Source organism: Nannospalax galili, unplaced genomic scaffold (assembly GCF_000622305.1).
Source record: "Nannospalax galili isolate Female #2095 unplaced genomic scaffold, S.galili_v1.0 scaffold854, whole genome shotgun sequence".
In the NCBI taxonomy this organism is placed as follows: Eukaryota; Metazoa; Chordata; class Mammalia; order Rodentia; family Spalacidae; genus Nannospalax; species Nannospalax galili.
The window spans coordinates 3,079,772-3,101,083 of NW_008334957.1; the positions used below are offsets into that span (position 1 = coordinate 3,079,772).

General features: G+C 42.4%; 1 protein-coding gene across 1 annotated transcript in view; it reads left to right on the forward strand.

Annotated features, from left to right (window-relative positions):
- The first annotated feature begins 1,914 nt into the window (after positions 1-1,914).
- Positions 1,915-21,312, forward strand: part of Ddx10 (DEAD-box helicase 10) — a 247,246-nt gene continuing 227,848 nt past the window's right edge. Inside the window, exons 1-6 of the mRNA XM_008829716.3 lie at positions 1,915-2,204; positions 10,238-10,298; positions 12,466-12,596; positions 14,735-14,893; positions 17,901-18,021; positions 19,281-19,470. Coding sequence (XP_008827938.1) covers positions 2,019-2,204; positions 10,238-10,298; positions 12,466-12,596; positions 14,735-14,893; positions 17,901-18,021; positions 19,281-19,470 — 848 coding nt within the window. The 5' untranslated portion in view covers positions 1,915-2,018. The remainder of the gene's footprint in view (positions 2,205-10,237; positions 10,299-12,465; positions 12,597-14,734; positions 14,894-17,900; positions 18,022-19,280; positions 19,471-21,312) is intronic.

Sequence of the window (21,312 nt, forward strand, 5' to 3'; positions counted from 1 at the left end):
CTTTGGGAAATTTAGAGCAAGTATACAAAGTATCATGTCTTCTCCCCCATCCATTTATTTTTGGTAAATTATTGAGTCCAATTAGTGTTGCCTGCTGGAGTGTTAATCTTACTGACTTGATCTTGTCTAGGTCTTGTGTAGCTAACTAGCTGTAATGAGTTCCTGAGTACAAGGATTACAACCTATTCAGAAGACAGAATTTCAAAGCACTCCTCCCTATTCTCTGGCTCTTATATTCTTTCTGTTCCCTCTTCCTCAGCATTTCCTGAGCCTGGGGATGTGGATAGGGGAAGTGTTTTTATTCAGGATTAATCTCCTCTCCTGAGAGGGCTTCAGTATAGGATAAAGGTTATAAGATGACATAACAGTGGAATGATTTGATACACACATTTAATAGGCAACTTATAGAAAAGATCTTTGGATTTGTGGAAATATCCTCCTGTACTCATGACATCTTTATTTACTTTTATGTATTTGAGTGTTTTTCTTGCATGTATGTATATAATCACACCAATGTATGCAATTCCCTTTGAGGCCAGGAGAGAGCATCAGATTTCCTGAAACTAGAGTTACAGACAGTTGTTAGCTACCATGTGGATGCTAGGAACTGAACCCCAGTCCTCTGCAAGAGTAGTAAGTAGTCTTAACTGTTGACCTATCTCTCCATGTCATTCATAACATCTAGAAAGCATGCGGTCACTATGTTGGTTTACTTTTCTGCAAAGTTCTAGTTAACTGCAACAGGACCCAACACTCAGGCTCCAGGGGACACACCAATAATATAGTGTCAGACTCCCCTTATTTTTAAAGGGTACTTTCTTTTACATATGTACCATGTTTATCCCTTCATTTGTTGATGACTAGTGTTGATATGAGCATGGACACTCAAACGTCTCTGAGACTCTATCAGTTCTTTTATCTCCAGGAGCAGAACTGCTGGGTTATGGTTGTTCTATTTATAAAATATTTATATATTTTATATATGTATGTATATTTATATACATATATGTATATACTTTGTCTACATCTGGTGTATCTGAATGAATGTGAAGATATTACAGTTCACCTTTGAATAAGTTGTCTTCTGTTTCAGGGATAGGCATAAGGTTAGGGTAACTGTGTGACTATGTGGATGGAACTCGTGGGGCCTAAACACTCTACTTGTAAACTTTGAACCTAATTTCCCAATTCCCATTGCCTCATCCTGGGCCCTTTAGCCCCAAGGTGTCATGAAACTCAATTCATTGAAAACTAATTCACTAAAAAAAAAAAAAAAAAAAGGAAAAAAATCGATTGATTTATATAGTGAACATACTTTATTAATTCTTTAGTTTTTGTCATCATTTTGCCTTTATAATAGTCTTTTAAGGCAAATCCAATTAGACTGTTTCAGTACCCTCATTACTGTGTCTAGAATGAGGGGCTGAGGAAGCGGAAAACTGAGTGACATAATTCAACATCCCTTTTATTCCCAGGGAGGAACGGTTTGGTGGATGACGAGAAGCCATTGACTAGCTGTTTGATTTTGGACACATCTTCCGCCCTCTGAGCTGAAATATGCAATACGAAGGTTACTATGAGAACCCACAGACTCCACATGTGAAAACCTGCACTCTGGAACTAGGTAACACTGAACCCAGAACAAACGTGCACCGCTCCTTTAAGGTTCGGTCGTATGACGTCACCAACGCGCCACCAGCAGCGCGCACGCGCGGTTTCTCGAAGCCGGAATGCTCTGGAGCCCTCGGAGCACGCTAGGAAGCACGCTGAGCACGCCCAGCACCTCGGAGCACTTCAGAGACAGCTCCGCCCTACGGAAGCCAAACTACCAATCACAGCTCGTAATTTCGCTGTCGTCATTGGCATGTGCCCATTCCTCCAAGGCTTGGGGGCGGGCTCCTCTCTCTGCGCATGCGCCCGAGCGCATTCTCCACACGCTTGTTTCTCGTCTTCTGTGGGGCTGTTGGGGTCTGTGGTGTCTGCGTTAGGGGGCTGTGAGGGTCTTGGCCGCCGCCACTATGGGCAAAACGGCCGAGTCTCTGGGTTTGGAAGGCCGACCCGACCCGGTGCGCAGCTTCAATCGCTGGAAGAAGAAACACAGTCACCGGCAGAGCCGAAAGAAGGAGCTGAGGAAGCAGCTCAAGAAGCCGGAATGGCAGATCGAGCGTGAGGGCATCAGCCGCCTCATGCAGAACTACGAGAAGGTGAGGCGGGCCCGGGGTCGTTTGTCGCCGGGGAGGTGGGCAGCGGCGGGAAGGGCGCGGACCCAGCCTGGGGGCCCGGATCCTAGTGGCGACGGGGAGGGGGGGAGTCACCCGCCGCCTGATGTCGTCTGTCGCTGGCCAGGTCCCGCTTCTCTTCTCCTTGCCACACTCTTCTTGCAGAAGTGATGGAAAGGCAGTGGTACTTAAAGGCCCAGAGCCGTGATGTTGCCATGGTTACAGTACTAAAGCAGTCGTGGTAGTAACAGTTGTGCAGAAGGACTGGGGATGGAGCTCGGTAGAGTGCTTTGCTTGCACGCTCCAAGCCCTGGGGTTCGATCCCCAGCACCACATAAACTGGGGTACATACTGAACATTCCTGATGCGGAGGCAGGGGATCGGAAGTAAATGGGGGGGGGGATTTGGAAATCATCGCTACATGGTAAGTTCGAGGCCAGCCTGGGATACACGAAAAAAAAACAAAAAAACAAAAACAAAACCGTAATGAAATTATCAAAGAGAATTGTTCTCGGAAAATGTTTAAAATAATAGAAATAAGACTATCTACCATTTAAAGTACTTATCATATGTTTTACTTGAATTCTTTGTCCCATTCTGAGGTCTGGATCTTAATTCTCCATTTTGCAGATGGGAAGAGTTTGTGGAGGATAAGAAACTTTCCTAGGTACTCTGATCTGGTAGGAACTACTACCTATGTGTAGTTTCCAAACCTTTGTTGTTTAACTTTAGAATTATACTGGATCCCTCAGTGTCCTCCGTGCTCTGTGCAGCGTCTCATGTCCTTCTTCAGGTTCATGTTCTCTACCAAGAATTGGTGTCGAAAAGCTGGACTGCTTGCTGCTCTGTTTCTGTGACTTGGGGTAGCTGTGTATTCCCAAAGCTTACACTGACAGCCTGAGTTCTCTTCCTGCCTCGGGGTTCCTGCTCCTTAGGAATGTTACTTCCATTTCTTCCTTGTAAATGCCGTATTTCCCAGTATTCACCCACCTCACTCCCCTCTTAATGTCTGCCACCTTCCTAGTGTAGGTGGATGATCCTAGAATTAAAATCATCACTTGTTCTGACATAGCCTTCTTTTTAAAAACACCAGGATCAGCCGTTAGAATAGATAGAGCTGAAGAGTTGGTTTGGTTCAGATGATGATTTGATGATGGTATTGTTCACCAGCTGTGTGACTTTGTGCAAGCTACTCACTCTATCAGCTTCCCCCCTTGTCTTTAAAAGGTCTAATAAAAAAAAAAAAAAGGAAAGACCAAGGCCAATATGCAAATAAAAAAAGGTCTAATAATAGTGTGGTCTAATTTGTGGAGAGTTAGTATGATAATACAAGGAAAGCAGTATGCACAGTGCCTGTCACAGAGATATTAAAGAAGAAGCCATAAATAATGCTTTTGGATTTTGTTTTCAACTGTGACTGGAATTGCTTAGGGAATGTAGCCTCAGCCTTGCTTGGTTTATTCCTGTGGTCTACTTGCTTATTTTGCTCTATCCAGAGCCCTTCTGAGTTCTTTCTTATTTCTTACTTGTATGCCTTTACCTAATTATTTTTACAATTCCTGAGTGATTTAATTTTTGACACCTGAGGTTCATGTAGACTATTATAATTATGCTACATAGAAATTCTGCATTCTAGCTTTTTTTTTTTTTTTCGGTAATAAAAATTTGGTCTGGTGAGTGGTGCCAGATTGCTTTTTCTCTTGATTGTAGCAAGTGGAAAGAACATTCTATGGAGTTTTTATCCTTTTTATTCTAGACATTCACATTTGTGAGAAATAAGTATTGTCAGAGAAAGAGTTGTAAAAAGTATGAAGGCGATCACATGATAATCAACCTGTTTTTTCCTCTGCTTCCACCATTGTTGAACTCTTTAATTGGAACCATCCTTAAACTATTTGCTCACTGTTTTTGAAGGGATGTGTTTTAGAGGGATTGTTAAAAAAATTTTATTATAAGCCGGGCGTGGTGGCGCATGCCTTTAATCCCAGCACTCGGGAGGCAGAGGCAGGCGGATCTCTGTGAGTTCAAGGCCCTCCTGGTCTACATAGTGAGTTCCAGGACAGCTGAGGCTACAGGGAGACCCTGTCTCAAAAAGATATATTTTACGTGTATGTGTGTATTGCCTGCATGTAGGTAAGTGCACCCGTGTTGTGCAATGCCCGCGGAGGTCAGAAGAGGCTGTTGGATCCCCTGGAACTGGAGTTACAGACAGTTGTTAGCTGACATGTGGGTGCTGGGCTTCAAACCCGTGTCTTCTGCAAGAACAACCAGTGTTCTTAGCTGCTGAGCCATCTCTCCACCCCTATTTATATATTTTTTTAGGTGTATGCATGTATTGCCTTTATGTAGGTAAGTGTACCTGTGTCGTGCAATGCCTGTGGAGGACAGAAGAGGCCGTCAGATCCCCTGGAACTGGAGTTACAGACAGTTGTTAGCTGCCATGTGGCTGCTAGGATTTGAATCCAGGTCTTCTGCAAGAACAACCAGTGTTCTTAACCGCTTAGCCATCTCTCAGCCCTGTTTTAGAGGGATTTTGAGGATTGTGGAGATTCAGTGGTGTAATACTGGTGGTTGTCTTTTTGTTTCTAAGTAAAGGATGAAGGGAGAAGAGTGTTACTTTAGGACCTGTGACCATCTTTTGTTGTGGCTTCAAGTATTCCTTTGAATATAATTTGTAGGAAGGACCGGCAAAGGGCTACATAGTCAATATCAGGCTTTGTGGACATACATACAGTCTGTCACAACTATGCAGTTAATGTATAAATGACTGGCTGTCTTTAACCAAAACCATTATCAAAACCAGCTAGCAAATTGGATTTGACCTGTAAGGCAGTGGTTTGCTGACTCTAGGGCATCAGCAGAATCAAAACTTCCTATTCTTTCCTTGGCCATTTGTTTTAATAAAATGTGCTTAGTCTGTACCACAGCAGTTGACAGTGGTATGTTAGAACAGTTCCATTTTTATTGATTTAATCTCTAGGAGACTAATAGTCTATGGAAGTCTTAGGAAAATGTATTGTACTTTGTTCTTTGAGTAACCCCATTGGCCTGTTCTATGTCTGGTAGAGATTTCAGAGCTGACTGCCTGTATCCTTCTGTATTAGTTAACTTTTCATTGCTGTAACCAAAATAACTGACAAGAAGCAACTTAGGGAGGGAAGGGTTTACTTTGACTAGAATGGGGGTATACAGTCCCATCATGATGGGGGAGACATGGTGGCAGAAGTGAGACCACTGGAAATGTGCCTAGAGTCAGGGAGCAGGGAAGGATGAATATCTCACTTTCTCCTTTTATTCCATCTAGGACTCTAGCCCATGGAAGGGTGCTGCCCACATTTAGGTCTTCAGACTTCAGCCCAGTCTAGAAACTGTCTCATAGTCATGTCCAGAGGTTTGTTTCCTAGGTGATTTTAGCTCTTGTCCTGCTGACAATATTGACCTTTACAAGTCTACTCTTGTCAACTTGACATCTGTCGTCTGAATTCCCTTTGGGTCTCTTGCATGATCAAGCAAACCATATAACATATCTTTATGTGCATTTATTATTATTGTGGGGGGAGGAAGAGGGGAGTAACAGAGGAATGAGTACGCAGTGCCTAGCCCCGCGCCTCAGAGCCCGCCATACCAGACTGTGCCACACCCATAGTCAGGGGCCAGCGATCTCGCCCCAGGTCCATAAGTGTTGGGCCATTCTGTTCTTGAGCTGCTGCGCGTGGCTGTGCGCGTTCCCCATGCCACAGCTTGCGTCTTCTGTCCCAAGATGGCTCCCAGCAGTCCCCCAGTAGTCCACGCTCCGCCGCAGGCCCCGCCCCTTGGAGGAACTAGCCAATTGAGAGACAACATCCAAACATAATACTTTTAAGCCATAACCTTCCATCCCTTATCCCCCATAGGGTCACAGCCATCTCACAATGTAAAATGTATTCAGTCCATTTCTAGATAAATGATACATAGTCTTTATGAATCCCAACATTGTTCAAAAGTCCAAAGTCTCTTCTGATACTCAAGGCAAACTCCTAACTCTGAGCTCCTATAAAATCAAAACAGGTTATATATTTCTATTATATAATAGCACAGAATAAATATTCTCATTACAAAAGGGAGAAATGGGGTCATAGCAATGAATGATTGGACCACAGCAAGACTAAAACTCATCAGGGCAAACATCAAATCCTGAAACTTGAGGTCCAACCTGGGGGCTTCATGAGGGAATCATTGAGCTCCAGTGGGCTTGAGTAGCTTCCTCTCTCTAGCTTTTCTGCCTGCAGCATGTATATCCTCTCTGTTGGGCTGGATCTACTCTGTGCTTGGAGCTTCCCTAGTGGATGTCCCATAGTCCTGGCATCTCCTACATCCTGGGGTTTCTATTCCAGTGTAGGTTTTGCCTTCACATTGTCGCATAATGGCTTCTCAGGGCCTTCCTACAGAGACTTCAGCACAACCACGCATTGCCTGGCCTCAGTGCCTCTTTGGATCCTTGGCATAAACCTCCATGACCCCTTACTCTTGCATTTTTATTTATTTTAATTTTACTTTAAAAAATATTTATTTTATGTTTATGAGTGTAAACCTGCATGTAAGTACACCCATGTCATGTAAGGAGGTCAGAAGAGGGCATTGGATCCCCTGGAACTGGAGTTATGGTTGGTTGTTAGCTGCTGCGTGGGTGCTGGGAACTGATCCCCAGTCCTCTGCAAGAGCAGCCAGTACTCTTAACCACTGAGCCATCTCTCCAGCCCTGACCCTTGCATTTTTAATGCCTGCAAAATCAGTACCATGTGGATGCTGCTGAGTTCTGCTGTCAGTAGACTACAGTTGCACCAGTTTTTTTTTTTTTCCTGATCCCAGAGAAACACTTAGGTAGTTTTCAAGTATGGAACCGCTTCAGCAGCATTCTTAGTTTAGGCCCTTCTCTTTCAAATGAATTTTCATTTTCTTCAGAGACTTCAGTTGGTAGAGTGGAGTTTTAGTCTCAAGGCGCCTCTTCTTCTCCAGTAGAATACAAGATTTCTCTTTACTGGTACTAATCTGTAACAGTTTGAGCTGCTTTCTGAACACCACTTTGTCTAAAACTTAAGGTTTTCATATTTTTGTTTCACCCGTTGCACTTTTTCACTGTTGACCTGAATAAGAGCAGTAGGCTATAACCCTGACACTGAGTGACTGATACCCTGGCTAAACGAATTAATCTATTACTTTTGAATTGAGCTTCACTTAGGTTCTTAGGACATAGGCAGAATGCAGTCAGTTACTTGGAGAGAGTACAGCATGAATGACTCATAGTACAGTTCTTGATAAAGTCATTTTGCCTCTGGACCGTATGAACTGGGGCTGTACTGTCTGCATTTCTCTTGGCATTCTGGTCTTCTGAACTCCCACCTGGATGGCCCACTAAGTTCTGCTTACAGCATTCCTGGACTTCTTAAGCCTGATGTTCTATACTCTTCCAAATTCCTCCTAGAAAAATTTCCAAGGGCTTACAAACCACATGGTAAAGATTATCATAGTAACAGCCCCACTTCTTGATACCATTTTCCTCTCTTAGCTGTTTTTCTCATTGCTGTGAGCCAGAATACCTGACAAGAAGCAACTTAAGGAGGTCAGGGTTTTGGTTTATAAAGGGGATACAATCCATCATGGCAGGGAAGGCATGACAGCAAGAGCTTGATTCACAGAGCTCATTGTCATAGTCAGGAAACAAAAAGGCTGGTGTTCAGCTCACTTTCTCCATTTATTCATTCAGTCTGGGACTCTAGACCATGAAATGTGCTGCCTATAGTTAGGGTAGGTCTTCCCTTAATTAACACAGTCTAGAAACTCCAGTATAGACATGCCTAGGATTTTGCCTCCTAAGTGAGTCTGTATCCTTTCAGGTTGATGGTATTAACCATCACACTGTCCTCCTTTGGGTATCTTTTTTTTTTTTTTTTTTTTTTTTTTTTTTTTGAGACAGAGTCTCCCTGTAGCCCCAGCTGTCCTGGAATTCACTATGTGGACCATGCTGGCCTTGAACTCGAAGAGATCTGCCTGCCTCTGCCTCCCAAGTGCTGGGATTAAAGGTGTGAGCTACCGTGCCAGGCCTTTCCTTTGGGTATTCTATTTCCTGTGAAAATAGCCCATTGGTATCATAAGTGCAAGAAAAGAGGAATGTATCTTGATACTCTGCCAACTGAGATTCCTAAATGGGTCACCATGTTATTTGATTAAACCATTCTTTATGTTCACTCTACTTCTCCAGTGGTATCTGGAATGACTTGTAGGGCATGGATAAACCTGCCTGGCCTATGTTAAAAATTGTGGGAAACAGCCGGGTGTGGTGGTGCACGCCTTTGATCCCAGTACCACTTGGGAGGCAGAGGTAGGCGATGTCTGTGAATTTGAGGCCAGCCTGGTCTACTTAGTGAGTTCCAGGACAGCTGGAGCTACAGGGAGACATTGTCTCAAAAAAAGACAACCCCAACCCCCCCCCAAAAAATGAATCGTGGGAAAGATGGTATATAGTTTGGAAAGTGAAATACAGCAGCAATCCTTTGTTGTCTACAATGTAATTATGATTTTTTTTTACGGTTTATTTATTGTATATGAATGTTTTACCTGCATGTATCTAAGTGCACCATGTGTGTGCAATGCCCGCGGAGGCCAGAAGAGGGCACAAAATCCCCTGGAACTGGAGTTACAGACAGTTGTTCACTGCCTCGTGGGTGCTGGGAACTGAGCCAGGGTCTTCTGCTAGTGCTTTTTAACCACTGAGCCATCTCTCCAGCCCCCTACACTGGGATTTTATTTATTATTTCTTTATTTATTCTTGGTCTTTTTGAGACAGGGTTTCCCTGTAGCCCCAGCTGACCTGGAACTCTATGTAGACCAGGCTGGCCTTGAACTCACAGAGATCTGCCTGCCTCTGAGTGCTGGGACTAAAGTTATGCGCCACCATGCCCTGCTTACAGTGTAATTTTTAATAAGTGAATCTTACAAATGTAACTTTCCTTTTCTGTGAGTTCTGGAAATTTGGTAGCACATTCCCTTATCTGAGTACTGAATTGCTACATTCAGCATTTGCAGTGAAATAATTTTGAGTTTCTAAAGTGAAATAAAGGAAATTGGGTTTATGTTAATGAAGAACAGCAGTAGTGAACATTTGAATATTGTAAAATTAAAGGGACAGAATGTTACTCTGACTTCAAAATATGATTCAGACATCTGTGGCTTCTTTTATGCCCCTCCTTCAGTCTGCCACAAACCAGTAGTAGTCAGGTTGGATTTCTTATGTCAGTGATGTATAGCATAGCCAAAACTGTGTGCTGTTCAGATTAATTTCTCCAGCTAATATCAATCTTTTCTCTAAGGAGGTATTGTAACGAACTATTTTCATCGTGGGCTTGGGCTCATAGTCACTTTGTCTTCTCTTTTTCTTTTAAGCAGCATCTTATGTAGATGATGACCTCAAACTTGCTATGTTGCTGAGGATGACAGAACTCCTCATCCTCCTGCCTCCCCCAAGTGTTGGGATTATGTCATGGGAAGTTTTGCTCTTATTTTGTAAATTAGTCCTTGAAAAATGAGTAAAGTAAGATTTCCTCCCACAGCTGATTTCGTGATGAATTATTTTGTTAACATTAAAAGTATATGTATTTCTGTGGCAAAACCCTACCATGAACCAAAACAACAACAGCATTTTGGGGATGAAAGATGTCTAATCTAGTGTGTACATGCTTCATGTGGTCTAGAACTCCCTGTGTATTCCAGGGCTGGCCTCAATCTTGTGGCAGTCTTCTTGCAAACCCTTGATTTGGTTTAAGACACCTTCCTCAAAATAAATTTCATTTTAGAAGCAGTAATAACTTTCATTTAGAAGTGATGGTCGCATCTAATTCTATAATACCAAGGATGAGTCAGATAGCACAACATAGAGGAAAAATAAGGTTCTTATGAAACTAATGAATTATCTAGCATTTTTGTGTTTTAATCTGTCATTTTAATCTGACATTGTTTCCTTTTTAAAACCTTTTATTTTCCAGATAAATGTAAATGAAATTACAAGATTTTCAGATTTCCCTTTGTCCAAAAAAACATTGAAAGGTAGGTATTTGGCCATGTCAGGATAGATTGTTGGATTTCCTCCCTCCCTTCTTCCCTCCCATTCTCCCTTTCTTCTTCTTTTTATTTTGGTCTTTTTGAGACGGGCTCCCTGTAGCCACAGTTGGCCTAGAACTCACTCTGATCTTACAGAGATCTGCCCGCCTCTGCTTCCCAGTGCTGTGGTCAGAGGCATGTGCTACTGCGTCCAGCTTCATTTTTTTAATGCATGTGTGTGTGGATGCATGCATGCCTGTGCACATACATGTACATATGTGTGAAGGCCTGGTAATACATTATCTTTAGTAACATGTACACCTCTTTTAAGACAGGGTCTCTCATTGGCTTGAAGCTCACCAATTAGGCTAGACTAGGCCCCCAAACCCTAGGGATCCCCTTGTTTCCACCTCTCTAGTGCTGGGTTGGACATCATGTACCACGATGCCTGGCATTTTTATATAGGTCCTTGTGCTTGTGAAGAACTTTACCAACTGAGCTATCTCCCTGATTCCACGCCTCTTTTAAAGAGAAAACATTTTAGAAAAACGTGGGGCTGGAGAAATGCCTCAGTGGTCAAGAGCACTGACTGTTCTTGCAGAGGATTTGGGTTCAATTCCTAGCACCTACATGGTGGCTAACAACTGTCCTAACTCCGATGCCCTCTTCTGACCTTGGTAGGCTTTGCATGATATGGGTGCACCTACATACATGCAGGCAATACATTTATACACATTAAATAAAAATAATAAATAAAATATTTTTAAAAAGTTAACGTGAAAAATCTTATTTTGACAAACAATTTTGGTATCATGAAAAACAAAATGTGGTGTGCTTTTTTGAGACAGGATTTTGTTATGTGTTCAAGATTGGCTTTGGATTCCCTGTATAGTACAGACTGTCTTTAAAACTCAGAGCACTACTCCTACCTCAGTCTCCTGAATATGTTGGGATTATAGGTATTTACTGTGATACCTAGCTCTAAAATACTAAATTAAAAAACAAAAAAACCAGAAAATAGGCTTTTTTATTTTATTATTATTATTTTTATTTGAGGCAGTCTTCCTACACTTCCAGCTGGCCTGGAACTTGCTATATGTAGATAGACCAGCCTGGCTTTGATCTCACAGAGATCTGTCTGCTTCTGCCTTCCGAGTGCTGGGATTAAAGGCATGCACCACCATCTTGCCTAAAATTCAAAATTTGGATAAATTTTTTCTCATTCTTTCTGGGTTGGTTAAAGAATATTAGTTTTAAAAAATGTTGAGAACGTCTGAAAAATTAAAATGAAGCTTGTTGATTCTGTTAATTAAAATAAATAAGAGAACAAACAAAAGTATGATAACTTTTGTGTTAGTTTTTCGGGTAGCCATAACAAAGTAACAGTTCTAAGCAGTAGAAATTAAAAAAAAATATTATTTTTTATGTGTATGAATGTATTGCCTGCATGTAGGTAAGTGCACCTGAATATGTATATAAATCAAGCTAATTAATGTACTTATTTTTCCTTCATAATAAGGATACTTAGAAATCCACTCAGCAATTTTCAAGCATAAAAGCAAATGATATAACTAGCTATAGTTATCATGATATATAGTGTATCTGTACTTTTTGGTTTTGAGATAGGGTTACATGTATTCCAAGGTTACCTCAAACTTGTTATATAACCCAAGATGATCTTGAATTTCTTATCCCCTGCCTCCACCTCTTAAAAATGCTTGGATTATTGGTATATATTACAGTGCCTGGTTTTGTGTAGTCCTGAGGATCAAACCCTGGACTTCATTCTTCTAGGCCATTACTCTACCAACTTAGCTGTTATTCCCAACCCACAGTAATACCTCTTGAGCTTATTCCACCTTTATAGCTTTGTGTTCTCTCACAGAAAACTTCTAAATCTCCGCAGTTTCCCAGCATCTGATAACCATTGTTCTGTTCCGTTTCTGTGAGTTTGATGGAGCTGTAAGCCTCTAGTTGTCCGGGCATAGGGCTAAAGGACTGTGGCTTCAGGGCCATCAACATTAAGGCAGCTGCCCTTTGCCTATCTGATTTCTATCAGGATAGAGCAAAAGACCTTGCAGTCATCTGTTTGTGATGAGAACACACAATCCAGCCTGCAGCATCATCCTTTAGGAATTTTCATAAATAATCGTTCTCCTTTCCACATTTCCAGGTTTGCAAGAAGCCCAGTACCGCTTGGTAACAGAGATACAGAAGCAGACCATTGGGTTGGCTTTGCAAGGTAAAGATGTGCTTGGAGCTGCCAAAACTGGATCTGGCAAGACGTTGGCTTTTCTTGTTCCAGTAAGTGTATTTATATTGGCTTAGAGCCTATATTGTTCAGTTTTATAATATTCTGTGCCTATAGGGAAAAAGTAATTATGTAAACAGTTGTTCATGTTGGGTTTCCTGATAAGAAAGGAGCCACATCTACCTTGTTCTTCCCCTGCCCACATATTCCCTAGCTCCTACCACAGTGACCTGCCCATGGCAGGCACTCAATAACTTATTGAATGAATGGATTTGTATGCTTTTATAAGCTCTTTATTCTTTTTTTTTTTTTTTTTTTTTTTTTTTGAGACAGGGTCTCCCTGTAGCCCCAGCTGGCCTGGAACACACAGAGACCCACCTGCCTAAACTCACAGAGATCTACCTGCCTCTGCCTCCCGAGTGCTGGGACTAAAGGCGTGCGCCACCAGGCCTGGCAGCTGTTCATTCTTGAAGGGGGCAGGTGTTCCAGTGTGGCAGTTTAGAATGGTTCTGCTCTGTCTTTCTGTGCCTGTCTTATTTCATTTAATTCCCAGTAGAACTGGTGGGAAAGCTGTTTCTGCTTTCACCCTTGCAAGCCTGCATGCCACCTGTCTTGGATAATGCTGAAATATACTCATGTTGTGAGAATTCTTTCCCTAGGGAGATTGTCCTAGTTTGTTTCTCCATTGCTGTGACAAAACACTCTGACCAATACCAACTTGGGGAGGAGAGGGTTTATTTAGCTTACATCTCCCAGGTCACAGTTCATCAGGAAGCCCAAGGTAGGAACTTAGGCCAGGAACCTGGAGGCAGGAGCTGGAGCACAGGCCATGGAGGAATGTGGTTACTGGCTTGCTCCCCTGACCCCTGCTCAGCCTGCTTTCTTATACAACACAGGCCCACCTGCCCAGGGGTGGTACTACCCACAGTGGGCTGGGCCCTCCCACATCACTCAACAATCAAGAAGGTGCCCCATGAACATTGCCACAGGCCAGTCCAATGAAGGCAGTTCCCCAACTGAGGTTCCCTCAACCCAGGTGTGTCAAGTTGACACTAAAGCTGTTCAGCACAGAGATGTTAAACAAATATCTAGTCCTTTTTTATAGGGATACTGACAATAAACCAAAGAACAATTCCACCAAAGTCCACATGGGGAACCAGTGAGTTTATTGGGCTTACTTACAAGAATATGGATGAGAAGTTTCTTACAAGAGCATGAATGACTCCAAAGCTGGAAAGTCTCACCCCATTTTGGATTATGACATCCTCTTAGCTGCACAGATGGAGCCCCTCTTCAGTTAACCTTTCACAGTTGAGTTACTCTTGTACCTTCTGAGGTCCCAAGGCTACGTTTAGTATTAGAATTTAGTAGAGAATTACATAGAAATGGCTGGGAGATACTAGAAGGAGCAGCCAGAATCTCAGGTGAGGATTCAGTGACCCTCTCACCCTTTCATAGGAGGGAACATTAACTGTTAAGTCTGATCTTGGGGATTGTTTGCAAATAGTCACAGCTATTCTGATGAAGATGAAGGCTGTTATGCTTGGAAGATAGTGTTCTATAGCAGCTCATTTCAAGGGGATTTGGGTGTTGGTTGAGAATTTTCTGGATCATTGGTAGCTGCCCTGTAGAGCAGTAGGGCAGTAGAGCTGCTTAGGTATTTACTTCTCTCAGTTATTTAGCTGGTTTCCCAATTTGGTTCCTACAGAAACAATTGGCACTGGAAGGGGGAAAAAAAAATGACAATTTTTGTTCCAAGTACTTCAGTACTTCAAGTCTGTTTTTCTTTTACATGCTAATTAGTTTTTTTCTTTCAGTGTCTTTCTATATATGGGTATTCAGTCATTATATAACTCTATTTGTTATACTATTGTAGTTTGATTTCTATTCAGAAAATGGTAGTGTTCTTCAGTGGTCTATGGGCCACAAATGGCCTCTCAAGTAGCCAGTTTTCTGATAGTATGGCTCTGACATCAGGTGAGTTGCTATAGGGCTTCTCTCTTCCCTCTGAATTGGGGTTGTCTGCTTCTGGTAGATGGAAGAAAACATCTCTTTCAGATACTATAAAACTTGTGAGTGGAATGCCTTGTGCTTGATGGTGTCTTTGATTTGAGGGGCAAAATTGAAACTTGAGTCAAAAAGTGGACTTTTCTGAGGGATTATTGAACATAAATTTGCTCTTCTTATCAAGGTCTTGGAAGCCTTATACCGTCTGCAGTGGACTTCAACAGATGGCCTGGGGGTTCTGATAATATCACCTACTAGAGAATTGGCGTATCAGACCTTTGAAGTTCTGCGAAAAGTAGGAAAAAATCATGACTTTTCAGCTGGCCTCATCATTGGTGGAAAGGTTTGTTCTTCTCTGTTCTTTCCTTTAACAGCCTGTATTAGATCATTGTGCAGGTCACAGGGAGGGAGGAGATGGAGGATTCATCTAAATGGATTGGCCTTCTAGTCAGGGCCTCAGGAGATCATTGCACCTTGGTGTGGTCACTGTTATTGGGTGTCTGCTCATTAATTTCTTGTCCCAGAAGGTCCATTTTTGTCAGAGTATCTGAGTTGATGAGGCTTTCAGACAGATGTATAGGCCAACTAGAGTAAACCTACTTGTTCATATGCTTTGAGAAAGATAACATCACAGCATTACTGACCTAGTACCTTTAACAGGATATCTAAGAGGTGGAGTAAAAAAGATTGCTGTGTCAATACCAGATGAAAGGAAGATAGATGGCTTTGAGGAGTGTTTATTTAGGTCATGGAAAAACTTTCTGGTCGACTTTTGTCTACTTTGTATTGGTATTGAGATGTGTCATATGCAGAATGCTAGGGTTAGAGGGAGGAAGTTTTTTCATAGTAAGTGTATTAGTTGGTCGTATCGGAATCGTGGGTATGATGCTTGGATTCATAGAAATGTGGTTGTTAGGATTAGTGTTTTGAATGTGAAGTTAAGTGTATACTTGAAATGGTTGTATCTGCTATAGTGAGGATGGATAGTTGAATTTCGATGCAGATTGTGCTGGATAGCTTTAGTGTCAACTTGATGCACCTAGGTTGATGGAGCCTCAGTTGGGGAATTGCCTCCATTGAATAGGCTGAGCAGGGGCCAGGGGAGCAAGCCAGTAAGCAGCATTCCTCCATGGCTTGTGCTCTAGCTCCTGCCTCCAGGTTCCTGCCCTGAGTTTCTGTCTTGGGTGCCCTGATGAACTGTGACCTGGGAGATATAAGTCAAATAAACCCTTTCCTCCCCATGTTGGTAGTGGTCAGAGTGTTTTGTCACAGCAATGGAGAATCAAACCAGAACAGGAATTGGTACCGAGAATGGGGTACTGCTGTGACGGACCTGACGTTGGAGGATTGTGGAAGCGTTTGGAACTTTGGGCTTGAAAAGCCATTGCCTGCTTAGAGTTTGTTGCTATGGAGCTTGGAACAGTTATGTTGAAAGAGTTGTGGACGATGGAGACCTGGCTTATGAAGCTTCAAAGGGAAGCAGAGACTATCAGGGCTGTTGGGGTGATATTTTGAATTGAGAATCTGTGGGTTCTGGTTGGCTGGGGCTGAAGAATCAGCTGTGATTAAGAAGAGACCAGAACCTGAAGTAAAACCGTTGCTCTACTGGTTAGCTGGGGCTGAAAAATCAGCTGTAAGTAACAAGAGACCAGCATCACTGAGGTGAAGTCTTCTGGGAGGTATTTCCTCAGGGTCAGCACACAGAGGGGACCTGAGCCTCTATCTCAAGCTAGAAGCAGGACTTGGTAATGTGTAAGAGTCTCCTGCATGGGGGCAGGGGCAGGGGCAGGGGCAGGGGCAGGGGCAGGGGCAGGGGCAGGGGCAGGGGCAGGGGCAGGGGCAGGGGCAGGGGCAGGGGCAGGGGCAGGGGCAGGGGCAGGGGCAGGGGCAGGGGCAGGGGCAGGGGCAGGGGCAGGGGCAGGGGCAGGGGCAGGGGCAGGGGCAGGGGCAGGGGCAGGGGCAGGGGCAGGGGCAGGGGCAGGGGCAGGGGCAGGGGCAGGGGCAGGGGCAGGGGCAGGTGTGGAACGCAGCCGGCCTGGGTCTGTGAGATGAGTGAGCTGTGTGTGTTGCGGATGGCAGAGCCAGAAAAGTGGAGCTGCCAGGACCCTATGGAGCCCAGAAGACCCTGAGTGAATCCCAGATGTGCACCCTTGTGCTACGGTTGCTGGACCTTGGTTTGGCTTAGGTGTGCCCGATTCTTCGATTCTTCCCTTTGAAATAACAGTACTTGTTTTGGATTTTACAGAAGTCCACACACAGTTAAAGAACTTTTAAAAGAGACTGTGGACTTAAGTGTTTGGGTTTTTTTAAGGACTGTGGGGCTTTTAAGGTTGTACTGTCTTATGTTCTGATATTAACATCATATCTTGGGGACAAGAATTGGAAAGGTTATGGCTAATAGTGATGTGTTTGTGTGTCAAGTTGACAAGGGGTCAATTGTGCTGGATAGCTTCAGTGTCAACTTGACACTTGGGTTGAGGGAGCCTCAACTGGGGAGTTGCCTCCATTGAACTGGCCTGTGTCCATGTCTGTGGGGCATCTTGATTGTTGAGTGATGTGGGAGGGCCCAGCCCAATGTGGGTGGTATCACCCCTGGGCAGGTGAGCCTGTATTGCATAAGAAAGCAGGCTGAGCAGGGGCCAGGGGAGCAAGCCAGTAAGCAGAGTTCCTCCAGGGCTTGTGTTTCAGTTCCTGCCTCCAGGTTCCTTCCCTAAGTTTCTTGGGCGCCCTGATGAACAGTGACCCGGGTGATGTAAGCCAAATAAATCCTTTCCTCCCCATGTTGGTAGTGGTCAGAGTGTTTTGTCACAGCAATGGAGAATGAACCCAGAACCCAGATATATACAAGAAAAGAAAGAATAACATCCCAATCCCTACTTGTACCTGTTTCTTTAATATTTAGCAGCACCTGGTGGTTTTTGTCTCAAGGAGAAAACCTTTAAACCATAATGTTAGCGTTTTCCCCCTAGTCCATAAAATATGGGAATTAATATGGGAAAGCCTGATCTGTGCCCCTGGTCCTGACCCAAACAGTGCGAGTAATTCCAGCTTTTAAGTCAGCTAGTGGCTTAGGAAATCACATCTTGGCACATTCATTTATTAATTTTTCTTGGCCTCAAAATCCTTCTAGATGAAGAGTCTAGAAGAACTTTGAGCTTCTTAGGTTTTCACTGAGGACTTTCATTTAACCTAGACATGTGGGTGTGGTACTGAAATGGAAGGGAGAAGTAATATTTATTTCTAAGAGTAAGCTGCTCTGACCAAATGCCATATGCAGGTGGCTTTTGTAGTTTTGACTCATAGTCTGCTTTAGGACATGTATGTGTAATCCAAAGAAAAACTGTTTGCAGGATCTGAAACATGAAGCTGAGAGGATTAACAACATAAGTATACTCGTTTGCACACCAGGGAGACTTCTTCAACACATGGATGAAACAATATGTTTTCATGCCACCAATCTCCAAATGTTAGGTAGGTCTTTGATTTCTAATGAAGAAAAACCTCATTAGCAAGTGAGCCCTCCTTATAGTTAATAGTGAACAGAAGTTATAATGGACAGAAATTGTGATGAAAATAATCTGAGAAATAATTTGTACTTTTTTTTAATTTTTGGAATTTGGGCTGTTAAACCCAGAGTCCAGGGTTGCTCTTTTTTTTTTTTTTAATTGAAAGTTTACATACGGAACCAGGCACTTGAGTATTAGGCACTGACAGTTTTTTCTTTTTCTTTCCTGGTATATGATGTGTGTGTGGTATGTGTATGTTCACACTTGTGTGGGTGCACATGCAGGCCACAGGTTGATGTCCAGTGGCTTCCTCTATTGCTCTCCACCTTATTTACTGAGGCTTGCACTCACTAGATTGGCTAGTATAGTTAACTAGCTTGCCCTGGGGATCCCTTGTTTCTGTCTCCTGAGTGCTGGGAGTACAGGCAGGCCAGTATGCCTGCCAGACTTTTTATGTGGGTGCTGGGGATCTGAATTCTTTTCCTCATGCATTAGTGACAAGTGCTTTGTTCACTGAGCCATCCCCTGAGACTCATCTTTTTTGTTTTCTTTTTTCTTTTTTGGTCTTTTTTGAGACAGGGTCTCTGTGTAGCCCCAGCTAGCTTGGAACTCCAGGCTGGCCTTGAACTCAGAGATCTGCCTGCCTCTGCTGGGAGAGTGCTAGGATTAAAGGCATGTGCCACCACGCCCAGCTACGTTTTTGTTTCTTTTGAGTGTGAGCTACTTTTTGTAACTTAAAAAGTCAACTTATCATTTGTTTTAATGAATGTTTTCTTTTTTACAGAATGATATTACTTAATGAATATTTTGCTAATTTTTCTCTTTTGAAAAATTTCTGTACTTTCAGAAATGTAGCAGTGATAGTAAGGGTTTCTCTACTGCCCTTTACCCAGTTTCTCCTAGTTTTAAACTTGTACATAACTATGGTGTCTTTGTTAAAAGTAACACTAGTATACTGTGTAAATTTAACTGTAGGATTTTTTTTTCCTTTAGATTTCATCAGTTTTTCCATTGTGATCTTTTGTTGTTGTTTTTTAAGATTGTGATTCTGGGGTTTGAAGTCAGGTCCTTGCACTTGCTAACCAAGTATGCTGTCACTGAACTGTATCCCCACTCAGCCAATGTCTTTTTCGTCCTTAGTATTCAGTCTAGTGTATTAAAATTTCTTTCAGCTTCTTGTATACTTTAAATATTATAGACCAACTTGTAATTTTCTTTTTTTAGTTCTTGATGAAGCAGATAGGATCTTGGATATGGGCTTTGCTGATACCATGAATGCTATCATTGAAAATCTTCCTAAGAAACGCCAGACTTTACTTTTCTCAGCCACACAAACCAAATCCGTAAAGGACCTTGCACGCTTGAGTTTGAAAAACCCAGAGTATGTCTGGGTTCATGAAAAAGCAAAATACAGGTATGAACTCTTTCTCCCTAAATAGTCTTTTTTTTAGTTCAAGAATTGATATTTTAAATTTATATTTTCTATGGAATAAAATGCTTTGTGTTATTAGATATACAGAACATACTACTTACGTCTTATTTTTTTTAAGTTTTTAAAATTAAATTTTATTATCTATTTACTTTTTTAACTGAATTTTAAAAAATCACTTATTTAATAACCACAAAACTAAAAGCATTTCCTTACAACGGCATTAACATATTCAATAACAATTTCCAGAGCTAAGATGCATCTCTTTCAAAATTGGCTGTAAATTTTATGTTTACAGTTGAATGTACAGTTATACAATATTGTACTTAGTATAAACCCTATAAGACATAAAATTGAGGTTTTAACCTTTAAAAAAAGATCTCTATTTCATTTTAAAATACACTGTTTCATACAGAAAAACTCATTTTTAATGTAACTAACACTTAGATGTTTGTACATGCTTCTCTAATCTCTATATATCTGATTATTACTAGTCACAGTTGGTTACTTTCTGAGATCCTTGGCACCTGAGCATGGATATAAAGTCATCAGGTAGATTTCAATGGTAATGTTTTTCACATCTGCTAATTAATATGAAGCAAATTTTTATGCTGCTTCTTCAGATATAACTTTTTTTTTGTGTGTATTTCATACAGAATATCCCAAACAATCTTATTCATCTATATACCCACATCCCAAATGGCGCCCTCCCCCTAGCTGCTACCCCCCACATTGGAGCCCATACACTCTATCATCTCTGTTACTGTCCACTGTGTTGTTAGAGCCCCCTGCCATTTCCCAATGCTAGTCCATCCGCTGAATCTGGTCAGCCTATCTAGAGTCCCTTGTTTTAGGAAGATCAGCTCTTCCTCATCTAGGAGCAATCAGTTGTCAGTATTCCTTTAGATAAGACTGGGGTCTGCTGTTCATTTTCCCACTTCTGTTCTGGGTTACTGTCTGGGAGTCTCTTGGGCCAACCTGGCCAAAACTCAAAGGAAGGTATCTCTTGTCTGGCATTGTTTCTTGTTATGTAGCCTTTAGCTATACACATGGACTCTTAAAGAATTATATTGATCCCTTTAATCTTTGTTTATACTTTCCTTTTGGGTGTTTAAGACCATGCAATTGGCCCAGATAAACCAATTTATCTTTATTTTTAAGGTTGTTTGAGGATCTGTTCCTCAGGGATCACATGGGCTTGGGAGGAGCCCCTGGCTCCTTTTACCAGTTCCATCTATGTGAAGATAAGTCAAAGGTCCTGTTGGACTGTGGCTGGCTTTACTTTCCATCTGGTGGGGTCTCCATGGCCTCCTTGATCAAGAGGACAGGTGACTCACTAAAGTTACAGGATATTTTGAGAGATGCTTCATAGTCCTCAGGAACTTAGTCGACCTAGGAGGGCAAGGAGCAAAAACTGTCCTTTAAGTCCTTTAAGTCCCTCTGACCAAATTAGTATAGGTCTCAAAGTATGGCTGTTAAACATCCAAGAAGGTTAGTTCCACCAGTCTGGTACTTTTTTTTTTTTAATTAAAATTATTTATTTTATGTGTATAAGTGTATTGCCTGCATGTGTGTGAGTGCACTCATGTCATGCAATGCCACAGAGGTCAGAAGAGGGCTTCGGATTCCCCTGGAACTGGAGTTAGGATGATTCGTAGCTGCCATGTGAGTGCTGGGAATTGAACCCGGGTCCCCTGCGAGAGCAGTCAGTGCTCTTAACCACGGAGCCATCTCTCCAGCCCCCAGTCTGGTACTTTTAATTACCATGTGCTATGTAGATAAGGCTTGGGTAAAAAACCAAATATTCTCAGATAAACCTTGACTACA